The sequence below is a fragment of the Saccopteryx bilineata genome, chromosome 1 (genome assembly GCF_036850765.1).
Source record: "Saccopteryx bilineata isolate mSacBil1 chromosome 1, mSacBil1_pri_phased_curated, whole genome shotgun sequence".
NCBI lineage: Eukaryota > Metazoa > Chordata > Mammalia > Chiroptera > Emballonuridae > Saccopteryx > Saccopteryx bilineata.
In genome coordinates this window covers 333,979,820-334,003,506 of record NC_089490.1, presented here as the reverse complement: position 1 = coordinate 334,003,506, position 23,687 = coordinate 333,979,820, and the positions used below count along the sequence as shown (strand labels likewise).

General features: G+C 38.2%; 1 protein-coding gene across 2 annotated transcripts in view; it reads left to right on the top strand.

Annotated features, from left to right (window-relative positions):
• Positions 1–23,687, top strand: part of EED (embryonic ectoderm development) — a 38,417-nt gene that overhangs the window by 4,786 nt on the left and 9,944 nt on the right. The window contains exons 2-10 of one of the 2 annotated variants that reach the window (XM_066248601.1): positions 6,898–7,050; positions 9,200–9,292; positions 11,488–11,553; positions 12,398–12,523; positions 13,505–13,586; positions 16,642–16,733; positions 19,473–19,606; positions 22,175–22,280; positions 23,387–23,461. In XM_066248601.1, the coding sequence (XP_066104698.1) occupies positions 6,898–7,050; positions 9,200–9,292; positions 11,488–11,553; positions 12,398–12,523; positions 13,505–13,586; positions 16,642–16,733; positions 19,473–19,606; positions 22,175–22,280; positions 23,387–23,461 (927 nt within the window). The remainder of the gene's footprint in view (positions 1–6,897; positions 7,051–9,199; positions 9,293–11,487; positions 11,554–12,397; positions 12,524–13,504; positions 13,587–16,641; positions 16,734–19,472; positions 19,607–22,174; positions 22,281–23,386; positions 23,462–23,687) is intronic. The other variant, XM_066248613.1, reaches the window with a different exon arrangement.

Here is a 23,687-nt window from a genome sequence, read left to right as displayed (position 1 = left end):
CATTGGTGAGAGTTACAGCTACAGTAACACCAACATGTATATTACCTGTCTGTAGTAGAAGGAAGTATTAAATTTCAGATAAAGATGGTGAAAATTAAAATGCCTATTTTGGGGGGGAGGAGCATTTCAATCATAGGCCCCCTGAATTCATCCAAGGACTCTAGACAAGGTCATAGGTAGGAAAGCAGTAAGGGAAGGGAATAGAGAGAGCCTTGTTTAAAAATGAGTTTAGAAAAAGCGAAGGACGGCAGTGGTTTTATGCTCAAGGGAATGACAAAAAGGCCAAAAGCAGGTGGGGAAAGAATGGTGTTTTTGAGTACAGGTTAAGGAAACCTGATTTGTTACTGTTAAGTGAATCAAAAATTTGAACATATTTGCCTGACTGGGCGATGGCACAGTGGATGGAGCGTCGGACTGGGATGTGGAAGACCCAGGTTCGAGACCCTGAGGTCGCCAGCTTGAGCGCGGACTCAACTGGTTTGAGCAAAAGCTCACCAGCTTGAGCCCAAGGTTGCTGGCTCAAGCAAGGGGTTACCTGGTCTGCTGAAGGCCCACAGTCAAGGCACATATGAGAAAGCAATCAATGAACAATTAAAGTGTTGCAACACCCAACGAAAAACTAATGATTGATGCTTCTCATCTCTCCATTCCTGTCTGTCTATCCCTCTCTCTGACTCTCTCTCTGTCTCTGAAAAAAAAAAAAAATGAACATATTTACAGTTTTTAAAATTTATTTTTTGAGGAGTACTTGATAACATTAACTTCAGATATACAACATAATGATATGATCCTTTATACATTGTGAAATAATCATCACAATAAGTCTAGTTAACATCCTACATTTTTAAAAAGGCTTTATTTATTGATTTTAGAAAGGAGAGACAGAAAGCAGGGTTGAGGTGAGGACCAGAAAGTGTTAACTGGTAGGTGCTGCTTCTTGTATGTCTTGACCAGGCAAGCTTGGGGATTTGAACCAGCACACTCAGCATTCTAGGTCCATGCTTTACCCACTGTGCAAGCACAGATCAGGCAACATTTAACATTTCATTTTACATGTATCTTGTTGAACATTTTTTAAGAGAGACAGGGACAGGAAGAGAAAGAGTTCAGAAGCATCAACTTAGTTGCAGCACTCTTAGTTCATTGATTGCTTCCTTGAAGAGGGGGGCAGACCTCCAGCTGAGCCAGTGACCCCTGCTTAAGTTAGCGACCTTAGTTAGGCTTCAAGGCAGATCCCAAGCTCAAGCTGACAACCCTGCAACCCCGTACTCAAGCTGGTGGCCTTGGGGTTTCAAACCTGGGACCTCAGCGCCCAGGTCAACATTCTATCCACTGTGCCACCACCTGATCAGGAGCATTTTTTTTTTTTTTTTTTTTTTTTTTTTTTTTTTTACAGAGGCAGAGACAGGAACGGAGAGAGATGAGAAGCATCAATCATTAGTTTTTTGTTGCGCGTTGCGACTTCTTAGTTGTTCATTGATTGCTTTCTCATGTGCCTTGACCGCGGGCCTTCAGCAGGCCGAGTAACCCCTTGCTGGAGCCAGCAACCTTGGGTCCAAGCTGGTGAACTTTTTGCTTAAACCAGATGAGCACTCGCTCAAGCTGGCGATCTCGGGGTCTCGAACCTGAGTCCTTCTGCATCCCAGTCCAATGCTCTATCCACTGCGCCACCACCTGGTCAGGCTGATCAGGAGCATTTGGTTGAACTTTTTAAGCTCTTATGACTGTTTCCCAAAAAAGGTCATGTGACTATAGAGTACTTAGCTTCTGGAAGAGAACTAATGGTTGCCTGATAAAATCCGAGGACTGAATCTGGAGACTTGTCTTTTGCTTAAGTAACCTGTGGCAAGATCAAAGGACAAATTATTTTCTTTCCTTGTTGGGCAAATGAAGATGGTAGTGCCATATCTGCTGCACAGTATTCATACTAGGAGGAAGGGCCTAGGTAGAAACCAGACCTCTATACTTTAATTTTAGACACTCAGTAGAGGTTTGATTTTAGTACCTTGCCAGTGGCTCAGTATGTAGAGTGCTGGTCTGGCATATGCATGTTCCCTGTTTGATTCCTGGTCAGGGCACACAGCAGAAGTGACCATCTGCTTCTCTTCCCCTCACTCTTCCCCCTTCTCTCCTTTTCCCCCTCATAGAGCCAGTGGCTCAATTGGTCCAAGCCCCAGGTGTTGAGGATAGCTCAGTTGGTTTGAGCATGTCAGCCTCTGGCACTAAAGATAGCTCAATACTTGAGCACTGGACCTAGACCAGGTTGCCAGGTGGGTCCGGTCTGGGTGCATGCTCAAGTCTGCCTCACCATCTCCCTTCCTCACACCTAAGGGGGAGAAAAAAGGTTTGATTTTAACTTAAAGATAAAATGAGTCTGGCCTCTGGTGGCACAGTGGATAGAGTGTCGACTTGGAACACTGAGGTCACTGGTTCAAAACCTTGGGTTGCCCTGTCAAGGAACATATGACAACCAATGAACAGCTAGAGTTTGAAGCAGTTATTTCTTGTTCTCCCCACCCCCATAATGTTAATAATAATAAAAAAAAAAGATAAAATCAAAAGGTTGCATTTCCATTTGATTCCATCTTGATTTGCCTGTGGGGCAGAAAGGTAAATTAAGTGGTCAAAAGTAAAGGAAGAGTAAATTGCTACAACCATTTTTGAAAAACTATGTGTTTAAGATATTACTTTAAAAAATCAAGTACAAAAATATTTTTAAGTATGTCTTCAAGATGTTAGGGGAAGAAATATTACTGGTTTTGGTGTTCCATATAAAGCTAAATGTGAGAATCATTAATGCAAATTGTGTGATTACATTTTAATGATACATTTGGTATATTAAGCTAAAAAACAGTGGAGGGGGGAGTAAAAAAAATGCAGTGTGTGCTGTTGACAGTGTTTTGTGATGCTTCTTATTTTATTTTATTTTATTTTATTTTTTACAGAGCCAGAGAGAGGGAGAGACAGGGAGAGACAGACAGACAGGAACAGAGAGATGAGAAGCATCAATCATCAGTTTTTTGTTGCGCATTGCGACACCTTAGTTGTTCATTGATTGCTTTCTCATATGTGCCTTGACCGCGGGCCTTCAGCAGACTGATAGTAACCCCTTGCTTGAGCCAGAGACCTTAGGTCCAAGCTGGTGAGCTTTTGCTCAAACCAGATGAGCCCGCGCTCAAGCTGGCAACCTCGGAATCTCGAACCTGGGTCCTTCCGCATCCCAGTCCGACGCTTTATCCACTATGCCACCGCCTGGTCAGGCGTGATGCTTCTTTTTTTAAAATTTTATTTATTTATTCATTTTAGAGGGAAGAGAGAGTTAGAGAGTGTGTGTGTGTGTGAGAGAGAGAGAGAGAAGGGGGGGAGGAGCAGGAAGCATCAAATCCCATATGTGCCTTGACCAGGCAAGCCCAGGATTTTGAACTGGTGACCTCAGCATTCAGGTCAACGCTTTATTCACTGCACCACCACAGGTCAGGCTGTGATGCTTCTTGATTAGCAGTTGAATGCGAGAATATAAAGAAGCTGGTGAATAAATGTGTACTAGTTTTCTTATTTCATTTCTCTAGTGTTAAAAGATAATCTTAAGAAAAAGGTAAGTTAAAAATTTTACTCATGTGAGGGAACCAGGCAAGTGTAAGTGAAACAGTACAGATTTATGAGGATTAAAGGGATGTAGAGGTGAAATTGCGGATAGAAACAAAAACTTTTTTTTAGTGTGGAAAGGAAGACATTTTGAACCTCTACCTTTAGGGACAGAAATTGCACTGCTAAATTATCCACATCTTGAGAAAGAGATACAGGGGTTTTCAAAGGCAACTAAGAGGTCTGTAATCTGAGAACATGGAAGAATGTGCTGTAGATCAGTGGATTTTACCTTAAATTGTTTCTGGTGCACCAGAAATTTCGTGCTGGTCCATGAAGGAGTTAACCATTTTGATGTTGTATGAAGATTATAGACTCTATATATAATCTATAATCTACATAATCTATAATCTTTCACAGACTGCCAGTTGAAAACCTCTGCTATAGATAATGCATAGTTTTCCATTGAAACCCAAAATTGTTTTCTGTGCTAGATTTTAACTGTGTAAATACAACTGAAAGGTGGAGAAAAATTGGGAGAGCGAAAAACAGTGATTTCAGCTTTACAACTGAACTTAATATTTTACATTTTTATATCTATGAAGGCTGATTACATTTACATCAAATGACAATTCAGGGTTTTTTGTTTGTTTGCTTTAGTTTTTATTTATTGATTTTAGCAAGAAAGGAAGTGGGAGAGAGACAGAGACAGGAACGTTGATCTGTTCTTTTATGTGCCCTGATTGGGGATTGAACCAGCAACCTTGGCACTTTGGGATGCTGCTCCAACAAACTGAGCACCTGCTGTGTGCCATCTTTCTACCTTTTTTTCTTACCCCCCAGATAATCAGAGTATTCCAGAATAATTGTGTATTTCTTTAAAAGGCATGCCATTTTGCTAAGTACTGCTTGCATTTTTGAAAACCATCCACTGTATTATGCCTTTTTAAAAAATTTTATTTATTGATTTTAGAGAGGAAGGGAAACATGAATCTGTTCCTGTATATGCCCTGACCAGGGATTGAACGCACAACCTTTGTGTATTGGGATGATGTTCTAACCAACCCGAGTATCTGGCCAGGGCCCATATAATGTTTTGTTTTTTTTTTCTGAAGTTGGAAATGGGGAGGCAGTCAGACAGACGCCCGCATGCGCCCAACCAGGATCCACCTGGCATGCACACCAGGGGGCGATGCTCTGCCCATCTGGGGTGTGCTCTGTTGCGACCAGAGCCATTCTAGCACCTGAGGCAGAGGCCATGGAGCCAACCTCAGCACCCGGGCCAACTTTGCTCCAATGGAGCCTTGGCTGCAGGAGGGGAAGAGAGAGACAGAGAGGAAGGAGGGGGGGTGTGTGTGGAGAAGCAAATGGGTGCTTCTCCTGTGTGCCCTGGACAGGAATCGAACCCGGGACTCCTGCATGCCAGGCCAATGCTCTACCACTGAGCCAACTGGCCAGGGCAGTTTTTAAAAATATATGTACTGATTGATTTTAGAGACAGGAAGGGGGAGAGAGAGACAGAAACATCGATCTGTTCCTGTATATACCCTGACTAGGGATTGAACCCACAGCCTTTGCGTATGGAGGCAACACTAACCAACCAAACTCTCCAGTCAGGGCAGTGTGTGTGTTTGTGTGTGTTAAAGACTTTATTGATTTGTTTGTGAGAGAGAGGTCAAGATCATAGTTGCTTCACTTGAATTATTCATTGATTGCTTTTCATGAGCCTTGACCAGGATTTCCAACCTGTGACTTCAGTATTCCATCCAGGTCAATGCTTTATCCACTGTGCCACCACAGGTTGGATTTTGTTTTTAAGTAAATTTTTTTTAATATACTTTGTGCCACTCTAGTTCATTTTATTTATTATTTTGACAGAGAGAGAGAGAGAGTCAGGGAGAGGGACAGATAGGGACAGACAGGATGGGAGATGAGAAGCATCAATTCTTTGTTGTGGCACCTTAGTTGTTCACTGATTGATTTCTCCTATGTGCCTTGACCCAGGGCTACAGCAGAACAGGTGACCCCTTGCTCAAGTCAGTGTCCTTTGGGCTCAAGCTGGTGACACTGGGGTCATGTCTGTGAGTTCACGCTTAAGCTGGTGACCTTAGGGTTTCAAACCTGGGTCCTCAGCATCACAGGTTGATGCTATATTCACTGTGCCACTGCCTGGTCTGGCTACTTAGGCTTTTAAAAAAATTTTATTTTATTTTTGTATTTTTCTTCTATTTCCTACTTAGGCTCTCTTATACTTCTTATCTAACAATACCTTCTGGAGAGAGCTATAAAGGACCAATGTGTTGCCTGACCAGGCGGTGGCGCAGTGGATAGTGCGTCGGACTGGGATGCAGAGGACCCAGGTTCTAGTCCCCGAGGTTGTCAGCTTGAGCATGGGCTCATCTGGTTTGAGCAAAAGGCCCACCAGCTTGAACCCAAGGTCACTGGCTCCAGCAAGGGGTTGCTCGGTCTGCTGAAGGCCTGCGGTCAGGGCACATATGAGAAAGCAATCAATGAACAACTAAGGTGTTGCAATGAGCAATGAAAAACTAATGATTGATGCTTCTCATCTCTCTCCGTTCCTGTCTGTCTGTCCCTATCTATCCTTCTGACTCACTGTCTCTGTAAAAAATAAATAAATATGTCTTTAAAAAAAAAAAAAAAAGAAAAGGAGCAATGTGTTGTTATTTAAAGGCTATGTTGTTATTACCATTTTACTGATTAGGTTTTTGTTATATTTTTGCTGCAATATCAGATTTCCACAAATCCTAATATGTAGATTTTGGTTTTCATCCTTTGGAGATAGGAATAAAATTTCCTGCCCTGACTGTGCTTGTTCAGTTGATTAGAGTGTCATCTGCATATGCCAAGATTGCTGGTTTGAAACTAGTCAGGGCACATACAGGAATCAACTAATGGCCTTGCCTGTGGTGGTGCGGTGAATCAAATGTCGACCTGGGACGCTGAGGTCGCAAGGTTGGTTCATAATCTGAGGTTGCCCCATCAAAGCACATATGAGAAGAAGGTATAAGTGGATGCTTCCTGCTTCCCCTCCTCACCTTTCTGTCCTCTCTAAAATGAATAAAATTAAAAAAAAATTGAATCAGCCAATGAATACGTAATGAGTGGAACAACAGATTGATGCTTCTCTCTCTCAAATCAGCCAATAAATAGAATTAAAATTTTTCTCCCATTACTGCAGGATTTATTAGTTATTTCTTTAGGTCCTTCAGTAACTGATCAGTAAAAAGTCATTTGCTACTTAAGTACAATGTTGCTGTTTTATGTAATTTTTTTCTAACTTACTGCTTACAGGATGATGCTGTCAGCATAGAAAGTGGTACAAACACTGAACGCCCTGACACACCTACAAATACACCAAATGCGCCTGGAAGGAAAAGTTGGGGAAAAGGAAAATGGAAGTCAAAGAAATGCAAATATTCTTTCAAATGTGTAAATAGTCTCAAGGTATGTGCAGAAAGACGAATCCTATTGGCTGTTAGGCAGCAGAATTATTTCTCATTTTATGCTCAAGATACTCTGTCAAGTTATTTTCAAATGACAGTACTTTGAAATTTTGTTTTTGTAGTGAAGGCTGCATAATTATAATCCATTCCACATTTGTTTAGCTTTTTCTGTTTTGTCTTAATGGGTAATTCCTAGTACTGCAGGTTGTTTTTTATTTTTATATTCAAATGTAAGGTTTTGGAAAATGTTACTCTTCATATTTTTTTTTTTTTTTTTTTTTTTTTTTTTTTTTTTACAGGGACAGAGAGAGAGTCAGAGAGAGGGATAGAGAGAGACAGACAGACAGGAACAGAGAGAGATGAGAAGCATCAATTATCAGTTTTTCGTTGCGAGATCTTAGTTGTTCATTGATTGCTCTCTCACACGTGCCTTGACCGCAGGCCTTCAGCAGACAGAGTAACCCCTTGCTCAAGCCAGCGACCTTGGGGTCTTGAACCTGGATCCTCCGCATCCCAGTCCAACACTCTATCCACTGCGCCACCGCCTGGTCAGGCACTCTTCATATTTTGATAAAACTTAAAAATACAAGCCACTTCTGAGTACCGTAATGTTACTAAAAAGAATTGAAGGTGACTCATTAACCTTGAGCCAGCATAAATTGAAACAGATGTCTTTCTTAGTTTCTGCCATTTTAAAAATATTGAACTCTTCAAAAAAAAAAAAAAAAGCCTAAGAAAAAAATAAATAAAAAATTTCTCTTATATTTTGTTTTATTTGTAATTGTTTTCAAAGAAAATGTATAAATTACTATGGCTATGTGGAAATTATTTTTCTGTGTAACAAAATTCAGATTATACTGTTAAAGGAATATATATATATTTTGTTTCCAGTTTTTTAGAGAGACAGGGATAGATAGACTGAAGGGAGAGAGATGAGAAGCATCAACTCATACTTGTGGCACCTTAGTTGTACAGTGATTGCTTTCTCATATGTGCCTTGACTGGGGGGCTCCAGCCAAGCTAGTGACCCCTTGGTCAAGCCAGCGACCTTGGGCTCAAGCCAGAGACTTTGGGGTTTTGAACCTGGGTCCTTAGCATCCCAGACTGACACTCTATCCTCTGTGCTACCACCAGGTCAGGCCTCAGTATGTATTTTTTAAAAAGGTATTGCCCATTGTAGTTTCATGTTAATGTATAGTTACATCAACCTATTTTTAGATAGTGTATTGGGAAGGTTGTTTTAATTGTCAGTTAAATATTTTGATTAGCCTGACCTGGTGGTGGTGCAGTGGATAGAGCGTCGGACTGGGACGTGGAAGACCCAGGTTTAAGACCCCGAGGTCACCAGCCTGAGCCCAAGGTCACTGGCTCAAGCAAGGAGTCACTTGGTCTGCTGTAGCCCCCTGATCAAGGCACATAAGAGAAAACAATGAACAACTAAGGTGCTGCAACGAAGAATTGATACTTCTTATCTCTCCCCCTTCCTGTCTCTGTCCCTCTGTGTGTGTGCGTGGGGGTAAATAAATAAATAAATATTTTGATGAAATATTTCAAAGCTTAAAGCTATGGATTTTCAAAAGGTATGAATTGGAAGTTGTTAGACTTTACAAGTGAAAAACAGTGACTTAAAGTGAATATAAAAGTTATTCAATCCAAGAGATTGCCAGTAAAATCCTGAGACTGAAAAAATAACTTGGTTAACAAAAGTTAATATTTGTTATAATCAGTCTTGTAGTAAATGAGTTTAGTTTATGGACTCTCCTGGCCCACCATTGTTAATTGCCCCCCCCCCCTTTTTTTTAAGGAGAGAGACACAGATAAGGACAGATAGGAAAGGAGAGAGGAGAAACGTCAATTCTTCTTTGTGGCACCTTAGTTTTTTTATTGATTGCTTTCTCATATGTTCCATGACTACGTGGCTGCAGCTGAGCTAGTGACCCCTTGCTCAAGCCAATGATTATGCAGTCATGTCTGTGAGCCTATGCTCAAGCCAGATGAGCCTGTGCTCAAGCCAGTGACCGAGTGAGAAGTCAGTTTATGTGTGATAATTACAAAATAATGGCTTTCATTTTGGAAAAATGTTATAAGGGGGATGCCCAGTTTACCATTTTGGGTTTCTAAAATATATTTTTCTTATGATTATTTTATAGGAAGATCATAATCAACCATTGTTTGGAGTTCAGTTTAACTGGCACAGTAAAGAAGGGGATCCACTAGTGTTTGCAACTGTAGGAAGTAACAGAGTAAGTGTTAAGGGATCTGTTTGCTATTTTGGTTTGATTATTAGAGTCTGATTTTAAGATAATATGTGTAATGATTTTGATATAAATTTTGTATAGCCAATTTGACATAATTCCTTTATGTAAAAATGAAGCATTATAGATTTCACTTATTAACCTCCAATTGTTCATGAAACAGGTATCTGTTAATATTTTGTTTTAATTTGTTTTGAGTGGTTGAAAGAATTTATTTATATGTTGCTCCTTTGGAAGTGATTTTAGTTTATCATTCTAATTTGGACAAGAAGTTTGTGATTTCTTAAAAATAAATATAGTTCCGTGGACAAGGCCCACCAGGGGTGAGGACAGTGAAGACGCAGAGACCCGACTCCGGGGACCAGGTTCAGTGACGCAGATCCGTTTTATTCAGGAAGTAAGCTAGCTTATATACATGGGTTCAGCCTATAGGGTGTTACAGCATGTTCCTCAAAGCCAGTGGCTGAAAGGTTAGGAGCTGCCTGGTTGGCGCTGAGTTACTTCCTTACAGTGGGCGAGCTCCCTCCTGGGTGTGCCTAGGAGGGTTTCAGGAGCTGGAGTGTTCTCACAGCATTGCATCAGCCACAGCTGCTAGGAATGTGCTCTGCGCTCTACCTACATAGTTCCTCTCTACAAATGCAAAGCATAAATCCAGTGGACATATATATAATTATTGATAGTATTTTAATTATTTGCAGTAAACATTTGGTTTTGTTTAAGGAAGTGAAGAGTATCTTGAATTGAGAAAGTGCATGGATAAAACCATGCTGGGCACATAAGTGGAAAACAGGAAAATTTCCTTGTGCTTCCTAGAAAATCTCAGGAGTTTGTTAAATTGAAATCACTTCAGGGAAAAAATGTTCCTCTGAGTCTTAATCGGTAACATTCTGGGTATTCATTAGTACTGTAGTAGGAGTTAGGAAGAATAATCCAGAAATAGATTGGTATGTTCAGAGTTTTTTTTAAGCGAGAGGAGAGGAAATGGACAAGAGTTCCAAATGCGCCTATCCGGGGTCCATGTTCCCGTCTGGGGCCAGTGCTCAAATTAGCTGAGCTATCCTCAGAGCCTGAGACTGATGCTGGGACCAGCTGAGCTATCCTCCGCGGCTGGGGCTGTCTCTCAAACCAGTGGAACCACTGGCTGTGAGAGGAGGAAAGGGAGGGGAAGAGAAGATGGTCGCTTCTCATGTGCTCTGACTGGGGATCTAACTCTGGACATCCCCATACAGGGCTGATGCTATATCCACTGAGCCATCTGGCTAGGGTTTTTCTTTTTGGGGGGGTGCAAAAGGGAGAGACAGACACAGAGATAGGAAAGGAGAGAGATGAGAAGTATTAACACGTAATTGTTGCAATTTTATTATTCATTGATTGCTTCTCAGACTGTGCCTTGATGGGGCAGCGGGCAGGGCACTCCAGCTGAGCCAGGGACCTTTGGCCTCAAGCCAGAGACCATGGGATCATATTGATGATCCCGTGCCCAACCTGGGAACTCAATGCCCCAGGTGAATGCTCTAACCACTGGACAACCACAGAATATAACAATTTATTATAGGGTAATTTACTTTGGAACAATTATGTCTAAGTAGATAGACTGCACAGTAGTTTTGTATAAACTCTCCACTAAAGACTCCTGATTCTATATTGTTTTTATAATATAACTCAGGTACTATTGATTGACAAGACAAAGGGACAAAGAATATAGCAGTACCAGGGATCATACTTCCTGGTGGTCAGTGCTGTCATCAGTTTGATGTTCATAGTGGACATTACTAACAAAAGTATTACGGTTACATTTTAGGGAACACAGATAATCATTAACTATAAGGCTTTTATATGCTTACTATAAGAACGGTGAGGTTGGTCGAAGGTCATAGCATGAAAGGATGCAAAGATGAAGGAGGTTTTTGTTCACATCTATAACTATTCAGTTATATTTGTTTTTTGTATCTTAGTGCTGGCATTCTGTTCTCTGTCAAAATTAACTTGAAAACAAGGGGGGTTAGTATTATAATATTTAATATATTCTGGAAATTATGTAATGCCTTAGACTTTATAATGGCTTCCTTAAAGGAGCTATTTTGAAACAATGGTTTTTATAGCTACAGTTCTCACAAAAATATGTTGAAAAGCAGAAGTATGCCTGTCTGTATTTGAGATAAAATGTATTTTGTTTTCATTAGGTTACTTTATATGAATGTCACTCACAAGGAGAAATCCGGCTATTGCAGTCCTATGTGGATGCTGATGTATCCTTTCCTGAGTTTTCACTATTTTGGGCTAAAGGAACTGACTTTCAATAAATACACTGGAAAACATTTCTAAATTAATTTGTTCCCTAAAGTTATATTGTTCTTACCTTAACCAATGCTATTTCTTCACAACTACCCAAGAGATTTCTGGTATCTAATTGTCTAGTTTTTCTAGTCCCTAGAAATCAGTTGTAGGGTGGACATAAGGGAAGGTGATACAGTTGTCTGGAGAGGAGTACTGGAAATCCAATAATAGAAGTGATGAATAGCTAAAACCTGCTGCTATATTACTGATGAACTTGAGTTGATCTGAAGCTAGGATTGGAAGTCATACTAAAAGTATTTTATCAACAAAGCCTATAGGGAAAAATACACATGTTCATTTAGCAAAGAAAATACTGCAAAACAGGGATTTATAAAGAAGATTTATTTAAAAAGCCAAAGAGTTAGATAGGAAAGCTTGGTACAGCCTCTGGGCCTGGCCTTCTCTGTTTGTTTTTGCCTTTTTTATTGAGGTAATGGGTCATTCAGCTGTTTTTGTAAAGTTATTTGGACACAACCATGCCCATCATTTACATATTATCTGGCTGCTTTCAAAACAGTTAAGGTATGCAAACAGCTAAAGAGTAATCAAACTTGAGTGGAAGGACTAGTTTTGTTTGATCCTTTGGTATAGATTTTAGACCTAAAAATCTTCATTATTTAAATTTGGTAAAGAAAAATAGGAACTTCTATGTCAAAAGCTTAAGCAGTCTTCTAGAGGTTTCTATGTAGTGTATTGTAATTGTTGACATGTTTACTTTTCAAAAAAACATTACTTTTCTTAACCACCATTTTGTAGGCTGATGAAAACTTTTACACTTGTGCATGGACCTATGATAGCAATACAAGCCATCCTCTGCTGGCTGTGGCTGGATCTAGAGGCATTATTAGGATAATTAATCCCATAACAATGCAGTGCATAAAGGTGGGTTTTCTGGTTATATTGTAGATCTGATTTCTTTTGAATTCACAGCTGTGAAAACTTGTCATGTTGAATTTAAAACTAAAGGAATCAGTGCCTACAATTTCCAATTTGATTTGTATTTTGCTTATTTCATCATTTAGACAAGTCTTTTGAGAACTTTGTTACATTTGGATAATGCAAATTAAGGAATAAACGGGATATTTTTATTATTTGCAATGTTATTTTTTCTTCTGTCTTGCCTTATTCCGAGAGGCTCTAAATGAACAGAAGAAAAGTGTGTCCCTTTTTCAGCACACCCTAAGCGGTATAGAGGCAAGGGCATTTTGTAGAGGACTGAAACTTGAAGCCTTGGAAGTTGATGCTAAGTTTTATAAATCATGATAGAAGTTTTTAACACTTTGGGCGCAGTAGAATCACCCGAAAATCTTTCAAATCTCTTGCCCCTGCTAATCCAATCAAATCCAATTAACCGCAGGTGAGACTTCGGCATCTTTTTTTTTAATTTAGAAATTAAATTTAATGGGCGACATTCATCAATTAGAATGCATAAGTTTTAGATAAACATTCCTATAGCATTTGAACTATTGATTGCGTTGTGTGCCCATCACCCAAAGTCAAATCATTTTCCATCACCATATGTTTGTCCTTCTTTAGAGCATTTTTAAAATTTATTTACTTATTTATGTATTGATTTTAGCCAGAGAAGAAGGGAGGGAGAGAGACAGGCACACCGAGCTGTTCCTGTGTGTGCTCATTTAGCAATTGACCGGGAATCGAACCTGCAGCCTCCACTTTGGGCTGATGCTCTAACCAGTGGAGCTATCTGGCAGGGCTAGAGCATTTTTTTTTTTAAGTGAAACTAGTTTTCCATTAAGAATATTGAATAATAATTTGTATTTTCTTAGTAAAATTTATTCTGATCAAATAGTTTACAATAGAATTTATTTTTATATGAAAGGTCATGTTTTAAATTTATTGTAGCACTATGTTGGCCATGGAAATGCAATCAATGAGCTGAAATTTCACCCAAGAGATCCAAATCTTCTCCTGTCAGTGAGTAAAGGTAAGAAAGGGAAATGATTATATTTTAAGGGACAAACTGTTCTAAGGAAAAAAGCCAAATTTAAAAAAGAATTTATAATAGTAAGTTTTGTTAGGAAATTGTCACAGGCTACATTAGCATCCCCAAATCAAGAATTGGGGAAAGGGAACATGAAATGTACTGTTACATCAAACAGAAGTAAAACAATTGGTACTATTAGTTATATTACTATTGTTTACCATATTGCATTATGATAGTTCTAGAACTTGATCCTCAGCTGAAGTATATTTTAAATTTTATTAATTTTAAGTGGCACACCATCAATTGTATGTTTAAGAGTTAAGATTTGCAACTATTACTCTGTACAGTCATGTAATAAGAAATAATGCATCTGAAAGTCCATGTTGCCTTTTATATGAAAGCTTTTATTTTATAATCATGTGCAACTATTACTCTGTTCAGTCATGTAATAAGAAATAATGCATCTGAAAGTCCATGTTGCCTTTTATATGAAAGCTTTTATTTTATAATCATGCCCTATAGAATTCCTTAAAATGCAGTTGTCTTCTGCATAAGCTGTTTGGTTTATTTTCCATACCTCTTTTAGCATTGCCTTGCTCTGTATGCCTATATCAGCAGCATACTTTTATTCTGGTTCAGACAGGCCTCTGAATCATTTCTGACAGCTCTGAAATGATGAGTCGTTCTTAATTGCTACATTCTGTTCTTGATTGTCCTTACTTTTTTCACTTCTACATTATAATCAAATTTATTTTCTTGTCAAATATATACCCCCCCAATCTGCTCATATTAAACCTCTTATGGAAAACTATTTATTTATATATAGATGTATTTTTTTTTTTTTTTTTTTTTGAAATTGACACCTAAGCACTGATAGCTTTTTCTTTATAACAGTAGTTGGGCTCAGGTATTCTTTTACAAGTAACAGAGGCCATAATGCCTTACTTGTTCTAAATATTCATAACTTTTTAACTCTGCTCTTCCCCCATTGTGTCAGAAAGAGGTTTTTTTTCATTTGTTTTTTTTTTGGTGAGAGAGAGAGAGGGACAAATAGGAAGGGAGAGAGATGAGAAGCCTCAATTCTTTGTTGCAGTGGCAGGGTGCTGCAGCTGAGCCAGTGACCCTTTGCTCAAACCAGCAACCTTTTGGGCTTAAGACAGTGACCACTGGGTCATGTCTATGATTTCATGTTCAAGCCAGTGACCCCACGCTCAGGCTGGTGACCTCAGGGTTTCGAACCTGGGTCCTCTGCATCATAGGCTGATGCTCTGTTCAATGCGCCACTTCCTGGTCAGGCTATTTATTTATTTAGGACAGAGACAGAGTTAGAGAGGGTCAGATAGGGATAGACAGACAGGAAGGGAGAGATGAGAAACATCAATTCTTTGTTTTGGCATCTTAGTTGTCCATTGATTGCTTTCTCAAATGTGCCTTGATGGGGGCCAGGGCAACAGCAGAGTGAGTGACCCCTAGCTGACGCTAGTGACCTTGAGCTCAAGGCAGCAACCATGGGGTCATGGCTATAATTCCACGCTCAAGTCTGACCTCATGCTCAAGCTAGTGAGCCTGCACAGATGAGTCTGCACTCAAGCTGGTGACCTCGGGGTTCCGAACCTGGGTCTTCTGCATCCCAGTACAATGCTCTATCCACTGCGTCACCTGGTCAGGCAAAATCAAGTCATTTTTATGACAATAATCTACTATATACCAACATAATGTATTAGTGTAATATAGTATGTACATTGTAAACAATAATAAGTACATGTAATCAATGTAGTGTGTTAATATTCATGTACAGTGTGAACATTGTTATAGTTCATTTTACATGGCATTTATATTGTTGTACATTATTTTGTTGCTGATATTTAGTGGAAAAAGATTGCTTGAATTACAGTTATAATTTTTAAAAGGTCTGTAATACTGTAAAATTATGTCGAGATATGTAGGTTTATTATTGGTTTTACTGTAGAAATCTTCTAAATCTGCTCACTCCTCTTTCACATATAAATGGATACAGTGGAATTATGTCAAAGACCTGTGTTGTTTTTTTGTGACAGAGGGACAAACAGGAAGGGAGAGAGATAAGAAGCATCAGTTCTTTGTTGCGACTCCTTAGTTGTTCATTGATTGCTTTCTTATATGTGCCTTGACCAAGGGTGGGGGGGGGGGCTATAGCAGAGTGAGTGACTCCTTGCTCAAGTCAGTGACCTTGGTCTCAAGCCAGCTACCATAGGCTCAAACCAGCAACCATCGGGTCATGTCTATGATACCACGCTTAAGCCAGCGACCCCACACTCAAGCCAGATGTGCCTGCGCTTGAGCCTGAGACCTCAGGGTTTGTAACCTGGGTCCTCTGCATCCCAGTCCAACACTCTATCCACTGCGCCATCTGGTCAGGCTGTATTTTCTTATCTCAAAACATATCTTTATCAAAAAGGATATTATTTAAAGGAAATTGGGTAAATAAGTTAAAAAAAATTTTAAGATCATAAATATTTTTATTTCCTAAAAGTTTGTGCTAGCCCTGGCTGGTTGGCTCAGTGGCATCGGCCTGTAGTGTGGAAGTCCCCAATTTGATTCCCAGCCAGGGCAGGCAGGAGAGGCACCCATCTGTTTCTCTACCCTTCTCCCTCTCCTTTCTTTCTTTCTCTTCCCCTCCTGTAGCTAAGCCTCCATTAGAGCAAAGTTGGCCTGGGTGCTGAGGATGGCTCCATGGCTTCCACTTCAGGTGCTAGAATGGCTCCAGTTGCAATGGAGTAATGCCACAGATGGGCAAAGCATTGCCTCCTGGTGGGCTGGCCAAGTGGATCCCGGTTCAGCACAAGTGGAAGTCTGTCTCTCTGTGTCCCTGTTTCTCACTTCAGAAAAAATACCAAAAAAAAGTTTGTACTATACCTAGGCAAATCTGTTTGTGACGTAAATATAGAAGTGATACGGATCTATTCTTTACTTTGAATAAGTCCAAACTTGTAATTTTTATTTCTTTAAAGAGGTTTTGAACATCCACAGTAAATGAGTGATAAAAAATTCATCTTAGTTTTTTTGTCTGTACTAGATCATGCTTTACGACTATGGAATATCCAAACGGACACTCTGGTGGCAATATTTGGAGGTGTCGAAGGGCACAGAGATGAAGTTCTAAGCGCTGTAAGTTGAAAGCTGCAGGGCAGTGACTTCCAGGTGGACATAACTATGAGCAATCTGCCTGGTACTCTTTCCTTACGAGAAAGCATGTGTTTTTTTCCCCATATAGCCTGACAGGCAGTCATTTCATTTACATGTGATATGCAGGGTTTTTATGTTACAGGTGAAGAAATAAAGCAAGTAGGGCTCTTTATGTTTTACTTGTTCACAAGCATTGGTTTGTACCAGTGCCTGGATCTCATGAAAGAATACTATGAACTTGTTTTTTCTGTTTCCTTTATTGATCTAAACTCACCAACTTAACATTTGTTTTGCCGTTTCTTGGTATTAAAGGGTAAACTAGTTAGCCATGGCCTAGCCAGGTAGCTCAGTTGCTTAGAGTGTCATCCTGATACTCCAAAGTTACGGGTTCAATCCCTAGTCAGGGCACATACAAGAAGCAGCCAATAAATGCATAAATATACTGCTCACAAAAATTAGGGGGTATTTCAAAATGAATATGAAGCGATTAAATATCCCCTGATTTTTGTGAGCAGTAGAAATGGAACAGATTGATGTTTTTTTTTCTCTTTAAAATAAAGGGAAAAACCTAGTTAGCAATTAAGAAACTGTCTTTTATTTGCACTTGAAATATGTTATTTTTAGAAAGTGTTTTATTGTACTTAAACTGAGTTTTAGATAACTTTTTAAGGGTATGTTGTTACATTTACAATTTTATTTTTTTATATTTACTCATTTCAGAGAGGAAAGGGGAGCGAGAGAAACATCCATTTCTTCCACCATTGATTTATGCATTCATAGGTTGATTCTTTATATAACTATTGATTGATTGATTGATTTGAGAGAGAGAGAGAGAGAGAGAAACATGGATTTGTTGTTCCACTTACTTACACATTCATTGGCTGACTTGTATACGCCCTGACTGGGTTTCAGACAAGCAACCTTGGTGTATTGTGAGGATGCTCGAACCACCTGAGCTACTCAGCCAGAGCCATATGGTCTCTTATGATGATACGTGTTTTTACTTATTTACTTTTAAATTTTATTTATTGAGTCTAGAGAGAGAGAGAGAAACATTGATTTGTTTTTCTACCCATTCATGCATTCATTGGTTGATTCATGCATGTGCCCCAAAGGGGATCGAACCTGCAAACTTGATGTGTTAAGGTGATGCTCTAGCCAACCAATCTGTCCACAGCGTGAAGATAATAAATGTTTTCAGTTTGGTTTCAGATTTTTACATTTTGTAGCTTTATTTATGTTTTATTTGTAGGTTATCTAATTGTTTTACAGCTATTCAGTTCTTTTTCGTTAAGCTATGTAAAGGGGCATATTTTAAAGCATATAGCATTTTAATTGGAGTTACTAAATACTCCTATAGTTGCAGCTGGTATGATTTTGTGAAAACCTTAAGATACTCTGCCAACTTGGAGTTTCTAGGACTTGCAGTAGCATTCTCCTTTTGGTTTTATGTGTGAAAAAGCCAAGAATACTATTTATTAAGAATTCTAATTTAGAGCTACTGGCTTTAATAGTTGACTATTATAAGGTAATTAGGAAAAGTAGCAACATCTAGATTTGTGAATTCATTAAATACCAAACCTAGAGCTCTTAGACTCTTATAAAACAGTGCTCATGATTAATTCAGAGTTGGATTAACATATACTTTACTTACTAGGTTAGTAAGGAAAGTTTCTTTTTTTTTCTTTTTTTCTTTTTATTTTTTATTTTATTTTATTTTTTTTACAGGGACAGAGAGAGTCAGATAGAGGGATAGATAGGGACAGATAGACAGGAACGGAGAGAGATGAGAAGCATCGATCATCAGTTTTTCGTTGTGACACCTTAGTTGTTCATTGATTACTTTCTCATATGTGCCTTGACCGCGGGCCTTCAGCAGACTGAGTAACCCCTTGCTCAAGCCAGTGACCTTGGGTCCATGCTAGTGAACTTTTTGCTCAAGCTAGATGAGCCCGCGCTCAAGCTGGCAACCTTGGGGTCTCGAACCTGGGTCCTTCCGCATCCCAGTCCAACGCTCTATCCACTGCGCCACCGCCTGGTCAGGCAGGAAAGTTTCTTAAGTATTCTCTATTCTGGTTTCTTAAAATGAAAACAGATAACAGTCTGTATTTCTTCTCTATAATATGGTAGTTCACTATTAGAAGGATTGATATGTGAGATTTTTATTAACTCATGAACCTCGCGCTAAATTAAATAGCATCTTTGTGCTAGTGTCTCAATCATGAGGTAAGGTGGAATAAGGTTGTTACAATAGATCATTTGTTAGGTGCCAATTAACAATAGTAAACAGCAAGTGATAAACTTTATAAACTTATTTTCTTTTTAAGACATTTAAAAAATGTATTTCAAAAGGGAGCGCTAAGACCAATATGACTAAAGTTTTTGACTTAGGTTTACAGATAAAGTATCAGTTGTCTAAGGACTCATGGTAGCTTCACATATATTTTCATTGCTTTATTAGGTCAGTTTCATTGCATTATTAGGGTTAGACAAAAGCAATACAACTATTCAGGTATTTGTCATATCTCAGCATTTAATTTACCTTCAAAATCAAGCAAAGGAAATATTTTAAAGGTTATTTTCAACATGGGTAAGTGAAACTCAAAATGTTAGTGTGGGTGGTTTGAAATATACAATTTTTACAATGCTGTGCATTAGGTGAAAACTGAATAGTATAATTTGGAAAAATATTTAATTTAAGCTTTTTTGTTTTACATACAGGATTATGATCTTTTGGGTGAAAAAATAATGTCCTGTGGTATGGATCACTCTCTTAAACTTTGGAGGATTAATTCAAAGAGAATGATTAATGCAATTAAGGAATCTTATGATTATAACCCAAATAAAACTAACAGGTAACGTTTGTGGCATATAAAACAAGTATATATATCATGCTGTTGAAAAGATGAGTTTTACTTTTTCAAAATTGTTGTATAAGTTCCTAACACTAAGTTTAGAAGCCCCTCTTTAAAAACTTTGTATACCATAAAAATTACTTTCAGTGGAGGCTATTTATTTATTTATTTTCCTTTTATTGAATTTCTGGGGGTGACACTGGTTAATAAAATTATACAGGTTTTAGGTGCACAATTCTACAGCACATCATCTGTAAAGTATTGTGTGTTCCCCACCCTAAATTAATCTGCATCCATCAACAACCCCCACACCCTCCTCCACCTACCGGAAGTCATTTATTATATTTAATCCAGTGTATTTGTGGTTCATTTTCCAAAATTCCCTTTAATCGTGTTTTCACTAACTTAGTAGCACATTTCACTTATTTTTATTTAGGCATGCATATGGTGGGGCTTTTCATTTATAAAAATTTTAAGCCTCATAAACTTACTGTGGAATAGAGCAAAGGACCCTTCAGAAAAATGTTACTGGCATAATTAGTCAACAGTGCAAATTTTAATTCAAGATAGTAAATCTTGTCATTTAAATAGGGTTCCTAGCTTTAATTCATGTTAATAATATAATGCTTCCTCCTAATTGCTACTCATTTCATTAAATAGAGAAAATTACAAAGTGGAGCCTTGCTCCTTTGGGACTAAGAGGTGGGAACCCTGTAGTTTTCTCAGTATAATTGAAATGCCTCAGTTCTTTCTTTATGTCTCTGTATGTTAACTTTATTTGCACTTATTTTCAGCAAAGAGCTAGAATTTATTTTATGCTTATCAAGCCAGACTAATAATAATAGTTAGTTAAATTCGTACCTATCACTAAATGTTTCAACACACATTCTTCAAACCTCAGTGGCCTCGAAGGATTAGTACAACTTTCAGATTTATATTTTAAAACACTAAGAGCTAGTACAGTGCTAAATTTATGTTTTTATATTTTTAGTAGCTCTGGAATACATAGAAATTATATTTCATAGTTTATAGATAATAACAGTGAGTTATGCTGGTCACTCCTCTCTCCTTGAGAGGTTTATCCAAAGGATTAATAATGTATATTTGATTTAAAAGCGATTAACATAATTATAGCAGAGTTAAGAATTTATATCAGATCATTAATATTTTAATAGTGATCCCAGAATTTGTATTGGAAGGAATATTAGAAAAGATTCAGCCCAACACCCTCCTTTTTTTTTTTAATTAAATGAGAAGAGGGGAAGAGAGGAGATAGTCCCCTACATGTGCCTTGTCCAGGATCCACCACCCAGTAACCCCATCTGGGGCCATACTCAAGTACCGAGCTATTTTTAGCGCCTGAGGCTGATAGGCTCAGACCCACCAAGCTATCTTCATATGCTTAGTGTATGGGGAAGAGAAGGGAGAGAGGTAGAGAAGCATATGGTTGCTTCCCTTGTGTGCCAGGACCTTTTTAAGTGAATGAGAGAGAGACAGACAGAAAGGGAGATGAGAAGCACTGACTTGTAGTTGCATCATCAGTTGTTCACTGATTGTTTCTCATGCATGCCATCACAAGGTGGGGGAGGGGTGTCCAGCCACGCCAATGACCCCTTGCTCAAGCTAGCGATTTGGGGCTCAAGTCAGCAATTATGGGATCATTTTGATGATCTCACGCTCAAGCCGGCAACCTTAGGGGTTTCTCACCTGGGATTCAGCATCCCAAGTCAACACCAGTCAGGCCAACCTGACATCCTTTTTGCATATGTGAGAAAAGTAGAGAGTAGGTGTGATTTGCCCAAGACATAACTAATTCATGGCATATCAAACTTCTACACAGTTATTTTAGTACACAAAGTGAATCATTCTAAATTAGAAACGTTAGGTATACTTTTAATTAACTGCAGAGTTGGTAGCAACTTCTAGTTTATGGTCTTCACAGAATCATTTTTAAGGAAAAAAATGGCACCGTATTTTACTCCTAAATGCAGGAAAACTCTAGCTAGTGTCAGATTCCTATCAGGTACCATTTTCAGAAATTTTTGCTCAAGGCAAACTCACATGTAATCTCTTTAGCAGCCTTTGGAATGATGTGTCATTGTTCCTAGAAAAATGACTATCTTTTGAAATAACCCTGATGTGTTGACTTTCATAGACTTAATATTTTAAAGGCTTGAAGATGTAGCTTTGTATTTTCTATGAAAAACTTTCAGCTCTGTAATCAGATGTTTTTGCTTATTATTGGTTAGGCTAGCCAGAATTAGTTAAATCTGGCCTATATATAGTATAGTAAGGTAGGAAACTGCAATTTTTATAAATGAAATTTCATAGGAGAAATACAAAATTGAATTGAGAGCCGATAATGAAAAAAAATAATGAAACAAAAATGGCATAAGACTTTAGCTATTCATAGTTGGACAAGAAGGTATTCAGTTTTTCTAGGAACAAAAAAACCCCAAACAAACCAATAGTCATATTTTATTTTTCAAAGTTTTATAAATCCAAAAATAAAAATTAGTGTGAATCTACTATACTTTTTTCTCTTAACTTTTGACATTTCCATTTCAGGCCATTTATTTCTCAGAAAATTCACTTTCCTGACTTTTCTACCAGAGACATACATAGGAATTATGTTGATTGTGTGCGATGGTTAGGTGATTTGATACTTTCCAAGGTATGGTAACTGCTGTTAAGCTGTACTTCCATTGTTTGTGTGAGATGGATCTTTTTAGGGAGTACGGTTTTTTAATGCAGTTTGGTTAATTGGATGGCAGATGGGAAGTTTTTGGTTTTTTTTATTTTGTTTTTATTTTTAAGTCTTAAGATACTTTGATAGGTTTGCAAACTTGTTATAGGCATAAAACATCCCGATGAATTATCATTTGTGTTTCAATAAAAAAAATGTTAATTTGTAAGATATGGTGATTTCCAGTGTTATTGTTAAATAACCAATATCTAAAGCCAGTAGTAGCTTTATTTTGTTTGTGTCCATTTCAGTTAAACTTACATATAGAAACAGCTGGAGTTGGCTCATGGGCTGTAGTTTGCCAACCCCTCTTCTAGCATGTTGATTTATATATATTTATATATTTTTTTGCTGATAATTTAGAGAAGTTGTTGGTGATGTCATCTTGAACATTTAGGATTGTCAATTTTGGAGAAATTGCTATCCAGTTTCTTTTCTTGTGTGGATTTCAGGGCATTTCACGTTTTCTTGGGCAGAGCCTGATTTATTTTTTTCTTGACCTTGTAGATAGTTTTACCTTTTTAAAAAAACTTTTGATCTTGAAATTAGATTCACAAGAAGCTTAAATACAGTACAGAGAGGCCCCAAATTGCCCGTCACCCAGTTTCCCCCAATGGTTACATAACAATACAATATCAGATATAGGAAATTGATATTGTACAATGTGTGTGTGTCATTTTATCACGTGATTTTGTCATTTCAAGAATGTTACAGTGTGGGGGCCTTTTACGATTGGCTTTTTTCACTCATAATGCCATCCACGTGTGTGTATCAGTACTTTCCCTTTTTATTGCTTAGTAGTATTCCATGGTATGGGATGCATCAGTTTATTTAGTCATCCATCTATTGTTGGATATTTTGGTCCTTTCCAGATTGGGGCTATTACAAATAAAGCTGCTAATAAACAATCGTGTACAGGTTTTGTGTGGACTTACTTAAGTTTCATTTCTCTGGGATAAATGCCTAGAAGGGCAATTGCTGGGTCATGGTTAAGTTTGTTTAGTTTTTTAAGAAACTGCCAAACTATTTTCCAGAGTGGCCGTGCCATTTTACATTCCCACCAGAAATGTAGGAGAGATCGAGTGTCTCGGAATCTTCGCCGGCATTTGGTATTGTCACTATTTTTTATTTTAGCTGTTCTGATAGGTGTGTAGTGATATCTCATCGTGGTCTTAATTTGCATTTCCCTGATGGCTAGTGATGTTGAACATCTTTCATGTGCTTATTTACCATCCATATATCCTTTCCTATGATGTCTCTTCATATCTTTTGCTCATTTTCTAATTGGATTGGTTTTTTTTTATTTTTACTGTTGAGATTTGAGAATTCTTAATA